General features: G+C 50.1%; 1 protein-coding gene across 1 annotated transcript; it reads right to left on the reverse strand.

The window, feature by feature from the left end:
* Nucleotides 1-343: 343 nt before the first annotated feature.
* LOC103089573 (alpha-1-antiproteinase-like) lies at nucleotides 344-6,141 on the reverse strand. Its single transcript, XM_007447336.1, is given in 5 exon segments — nucleotides 344-520; nucleotides 2,442-2,589; nucleotides 3,739-4,009; nucleotides 5,551-5,802; nucleotides 5,805-6,141. Coding segments are annotated over 5 exon segments (1,185 nt in total).

Consider the following 6,141-nt stretch of genomic DNA (forward strand, 5'->3'; position numbering starts at 1 on the left):
TAATCAATTAATTAAGTTTTGCCACCTGCCTCCAGAGTGGTCCATCTCTGTCATTGTTAGCTTTCCATATCTGTAAAATAAACTGTGGGCTTCAGCCAACATTTCATCCTTGCCTGGTGCAGTGCCTGGACAGTGTAAATACCTAATAAATATCAAGTGGATACATGAAAGATTGCTGTGACCTGGATTCCACGCATATCCTGTGGATGTAAAGAGAGACTCAGAGACAAGAAAATGAGAGATTTACATATCACACACAAGCTTGTGCCAGGTCAGTCATTCTTTAATGTCATCTAAGGAGGGGACCTGGCCTGGGAATGGAAGGCTGAACCCAGAGAGGAAGTTATTTTTGCATGGGATTCACCACCTTTCCCATGAAGAGGGGAATGTTGGTGTTTTCATCCCGGATGATGATTAAGAAGGGCATGTTGAAGTTGATGGTCAGATGCTCAGACGAGGCACTCTCTTCTGAGAGTTCTGTCCCATTCTCATTGATGCTCATCACAGCCTCATGAATGGCCTGGAGGGGAGAGAGGACAGAGACCTGTTTGAGGCAGAGACAGGCTGCACCCTTCCCCAGCCCAGACCTGGAGGTAAGGCCCAATGTGGTGAGAGCTGTCCTGGGGCTCAAAGAAGAGCTCTCTCCAGAGGATTTTAAATAAAGAACCACAAGATTCACAACTGAATCAACATGGTGTAGTGGAATGAACATGACTTTCCATCACAAGGACCTGGGTCCAAATCCAATTTTCCCCACTAACTCACTGTGTCACTAAGGAGAAAACTATTCTTTGTTTTAAACATCATTATTGGAGTATAATTTTTTTTTTTTTTTTTTTGGATACGCGGGCCTCTCACTGTTGTGGCCTCTCCCGTTGCAGAGCACAGGCTCCGGACGCGCCGGCCTAGCGGCTATGGCTCACGGGCCCAGCTGCTCCGCGGCATGTGGGATCTTCCCAGACTGGGGCACAAACCCGTGCCCCCTGCATCAGCAGGCAGACTCTCAACCACTGTGCCACCAGGGAAGCCCTGGAGTATAATTGCTTTACAATGGTGTTAGTTTCTGCTCTATAACAAAGTGAATCAGCTATCCATAAACATATATCCCCATATCTCCTCCAAGACTATTCTTCTTGAAACCTCAGTTTCCTAAATAGGAAAATCAGACCTGTGGGATAGGATGACCCAGGGCCACTATGGTGCTGCATGTGAGGAACTTCACTCGGTGTAGGTGCTCAGTAAATGTGTGTGTGTGCACAAGTGTGTGCATGTGTGACAGGTGCACATTCGTGTGTGAGTGGTTGAATAAGGACAACAAGAATCAAGATCTTTATCTGGTAATTGTAAGCCTCCATCAACTGGTCTCACCTACTTACCCAACCCCATCCCACACTCTTATTTTTATTTATTTATTTATTTATTTATTTTTTTGGGGTACACGGGCCTCTCACTGTTGTGGCCTCTCCCGTTGCGGGGCACAGACTCCAGACGCACAGGCTCAGCGGCCATGGCTCACGGGCCCAGCCACTCCGCGGCATGTGGGATCTTCCTGGACCGGGGCACGAACTCGTGTCCCCTGCACCGGCAGGCGGACTCTCAACCACTGAGCCACCAGGGAAGCCCCACACTCTTATTCTTATCCCTTCCCTCTCTGAGGAACTGGTCCCTTCTCTGTGCTTCAACACCACACTCATGCCTCTCTCATCTCCTGGCCTGTCCTTCCCCATCCCTGTCCTCCCCTCCCTGCAGGAGACACACAAGCATGGCTCTCAAGGCTTGTGTCTGACCCACAAGGGGACCCTCACCCCTTCCTGACCAGCCTCCTCGACGGCCCTGGAAAGGAACCCACCACCTCGGGAGGCGGATTTTCTTGTACTTTGTCTCCTTGGCTCTGCACTTGTTTGTAGACCAGATTCTAAACTCCTTGGGGACCAGGGCTTCGATGGGGACCTTCACACGCCTCATCCCCACCCAGGCACTCAGCTCACAGTCCGTCACTGAACTGCAGTTGTTTCCCTGTAATTCTCCTGCGTAAATGGCATCTTTGGTCGGAATCACTCTGTAACACAGACTCAGTGATTCACCAGTAGCTCCTGGTATCACAGGCGCAGGGCCAAAGGTCCTTTGCAATCCCTGAGCATAAGCCTCTCTCTGTAAATAGCTGTCTATCGGGACCCAAAGAAGGGAAGTGCCCGGCCAAGGATGAGACAGGGTGAGTGACACAACCTCAGAGGAGGTCCTTAAATAAAATGCACCAAGCATGTGAGGCCACCTGTCCCCCTCCATCATCCGACCACATTGCAGTCTTGGTGGAGCGATGGCATTCCTCAGGGACCTCAGTCTGCAGGTGTGCCTGTGTCCCTCTGTCCCTTCCTCAGCCTCACCCTTGAGCTGCAGCCCCCATGCACATTCTGACCTACAGAGGTCAAGGACACACTCACCTTGGATAGCTTCAGAGGCACTTCCTCAGTGATACCCGAGAGGTCAGCCCCGTTGCTGAAGACCTTGGTGATGCCCAGTTTACCCAGGAGAGTTTTGAGATCATAGGTTCCAGAAATGGACAGTTTGGGCAAGTGTAAATTGGCAGAACTGTCACGATGGTTAGAACACAAAGGACTTTCACAGAACTGAAAGTGTTTCCTTTTCTGGTTGTTCCTCCCACTTGGCGCCCTGTCCCCCTGCCCATGCACGGATGTGAGGTCAGCCTTGGTCTATTCTACTTTTAGTTCCCCTACACGTGGGGTCAGAGAATGTTAGAATCACAGGGATCCTCTTGTCCTGTAAAGCCTCTCAAATGCCACCTCCTCTGATAAGGCCTCCTGGAGGATCCAGGGTGTCCTCTGGAAGGACTGTGCACATTGTTTCCCTGCAGGGTTTGTTCACGCCCCAGACTGAGACTCCTCCAGGGCCAGGATCCCAGAGGACCGTGGGGCGTGGTGGCAGGTCCTGAGCGACACCTGTTCCATGAATGAGTGACTGCACAGGACTGGAGCTCAGCTCTAGTTTTCGATGGGGACAAAGTGTGGCACCGAGAGGGTCTGACTGAACCTCAGGCTCTGTTTGACCTGGTCTAGACCAGGTCCTCCTGTTCTCTGCTCTCAGCCTCTGGTGCAGGGAACCTGGGCGTGGGTAGAGCGGGGAAAGGTATTAAAACTTCTATTCGCTTTTTAACCTAATACTCCTCTGTATTTTCATTTTTGTTTTATATTGTATGCAATAAAATAGCTCATCCGGGCATAGGCATATTTACAAATACAGAAACATGCACTAGTTTGGGGTTCATGACGGGGCCCAACCACAATCATCTAGTGACAGAGGATCCAGAACCAGCGTCAAACGTGTCCTGGAGTTTCCCGCTCTGGGCCTTTGCCTTTCCAGCCTCTCCTAGCAGGTTTCCCCCCTGCCTTGCCGTGGACTTTCTGTCCTGAAACTCTACACTCAACTGCCACCTTTGCCAGGAAGCCCACCTCTTCCTTCTGGGTTTGCCCACAACATGGGTTGGCATTGCTGTCCCTGCATGGGGCACTGGCCACTGGGAAGTGGCAGTGTCCAGGCTGGGGAGGAAGTCCTCAGGGACAGGACTTTCACTCCTCACCCCTGGGCACTGTCCGTCTAACAAAGCCCAGTCAGTGCTTCCCGAAAGGATGCTCTGTCTGGGAGCATAAGATTATGCACCCTCCCCGCCTTGGGCCAGGCCCAGTAGGGTTGCTCCTGGGTCAGCCCTGGCCTGGGAATCACCATATCTCAAGGTATTTGAGGATTTTGGCGAGGTGCTTCTCAGAGAGCCCATCCTCCAGCAGCTGCATCTTCCCCAGGTTGGGCAGAAGCAGGAAGGAGGCCATTCTGCCCTGGTAGTGCTGCACCAACACCCAGCAGGAGAACTCATTGTCTCGGTACAGGTGGAACATGCCCAGGCGGTTGATCACAGGCACCTTGACCGTGATCTCCTCATTCACATGGAAGTCTCCTTTTAGGAAGCACTGAGCCTCGAATTTACCCTTCCATTTACCTGTAGATGATGAAGGTGCACAGCAGCTAGGGGTAGGAGAAGGTTTAGAAAAGTGTGCTAGAAAAAGGAGCCCTGAGGCCCCCTGGTGAGATGCTGGTCTCTGAGCCTCAGATTTGCCCTCTGTAAATTGGGGCAAAAATGAAATCATCAGGCTGCTGAAGGGCTTTGTGAAGATAATTTGAGACTAGACGAGGATCCAGAGTTTCTGTATTGCAGAGGCTAAATGGCCTCAACCTGGGTGGGCAGAACAAACATTTTTACTTGGATTTGATGTTTAGTTAATGCGTGGTCTGAGGCTGAGAATTATCGGGAGTGGTTGGAAGCTCCCCAGGTCATACTGGGCACCTCCCGTCTGAGTCTCCCTGCCCCTTGGTAATTGGTGCTTCTTATTATTCAGGGAAATCACTCTTGTTCCTACTCTAATGACCATTCGCTGGACCAGCATGTGAGATGCAGATGCCTTGGAAGTGCCCCCTCTGCTCTACCAAGAGAACGTCACCATCCTGCTAAAGCAGGTTGCCTCGGGAACCGCAGGGCCCTATTTTCCCATTTGTTGGGAGGAGGAGAGAGAGGCTGGGGAGGGGACGAGACCCGCGTGAAGTCCCACAGCAGAGCTGGAACCTGGGACGTGCTCACTCCAGCCTCTGCGCTCTCCATCACACTTTTCCCTCTCTAGAGCAAGGCGCCAATGGTGTGAAGGAGGCAACCCCTGGCCTTGACTCTCACCTCCCCTACCCTAGGCTATCTCCATGGACTGTTTAAACTGCCTTAGAATGCCTTCTGGGGCCCACAGGTCCTGACATTCTCATCACTCAGAGGGAGGAAGTGAGACTGGGATTCAAGTTTAGTTGAGCACCTACTATGTGAGCGCATTAGTCCCATGTTCTTTGTAACTTATTTTTTCCTTCTAAAATTCTGACAAGAAAGGCATTATTATGTCCATATTACAGGTAGGAAACTAGAACCTCAAAGAGGTAAAATGACCTGCCCGTAGTCAAACAACAGCTAATAGGTCATAGAAGCAGGCTGTGAGCTCTGGTCTTTCAGTCTCCAAAGCTGTCACTATTTCCACTACACGAGAGCTGTCAGAAGTGTCTTCTGTGAAATCCTATTCCCTTCATATGCTCCACCAAAATTTGTTTTTGTGGCTCTCTATTTTGGGATACTGCATGTTTTGCCTCTCTCCCTGGTAGGGATTTACAATGTACATTAGGACATTTGAGGCTCTGAAAAGTCTTGCAGAGAAGATGATGATTTGACTATTTAACCCACTATTTGCTAACCTTATTTGATCATGCAAAGTCTTTTTTTTTGGCCGTGCTGCACAGCATGCAAGATCTTAGTTCCCTGACTAGGGATAGAACCCGTGCCCCCTGCAGTGGAAGTGCGGAGTCCTAACCACTGGACCATCAGGGAATTCCTCATGCAAAGTCTTTTAATGGTTGTGTGTAGAAAATTGAATAACTGAGATCCATAGCTACATTCCATCCACTGCCAAGGAAAATCTAAAAACCAGTTCAGGCTAGTTGTACAACCTTAACCTTCAAAAATTACGTAGTTCACCAGAGCAAGAGCCGTGTCTTCGTCAAGCTCTTTGATCAAATCCACAATTATTCCCTGAGTTCTTACCTTTATTTGATGGTTGATCTCTTTCTTGGCCTCTTTGATGTTCCTGAAGTTGATGGAGAGGGCTTTTGAGTGGTACAGCTTCTTGACATTGTACAAAAACTCAGGCTTTTGCTTCAGATTCTTATCAATGATTAGCATAGTGCTGGTGGTCAGCTGGAACTGATTGGCTGCTTAAGGGTTTCAAGGAGACTCCCTAAGCCTTTGTGGATATCAGCCTTAGGCACCTTCTTAAACTTGAAGCCTATGCCCTTCAGGATCTGGATGTAAGTATCATCTTTGGTTCCCAGGGAGAGCATCGCAAAGGCTATAGCGATGCTCACTGGGGAGAAGATGATTTTGTTGTTGGGCTGACGGGCCAGTTCATGGTACAGGCTGAAGGCGGAGCTGGAGAAGTGCGGGAGATCGTATTGATAAATATCAGGGCTGGAATGACACATGGTGCCAGGGACTTGACTGCACAGGCCTGCCAGCAGGAGGAGGCCCCCCGTGATGGGGGATGCCAT

This window comes from Lipotes vexillifer, unplaced genomic scaffold (genome assembly GCF_000442215.2).
Source record: "Lipotes vexillifer unplaced genomic scaffold, Lipotes_vexillifer_v1.1 scaffold1017, whole genome shotgun sequence".
Taxonomy (NCBI): Eukaryota; Metazoa; Chordata; class Mammalia; order Artiodactyla; family Lipotidae; genus Lipotes; species Lipotes vexillifer.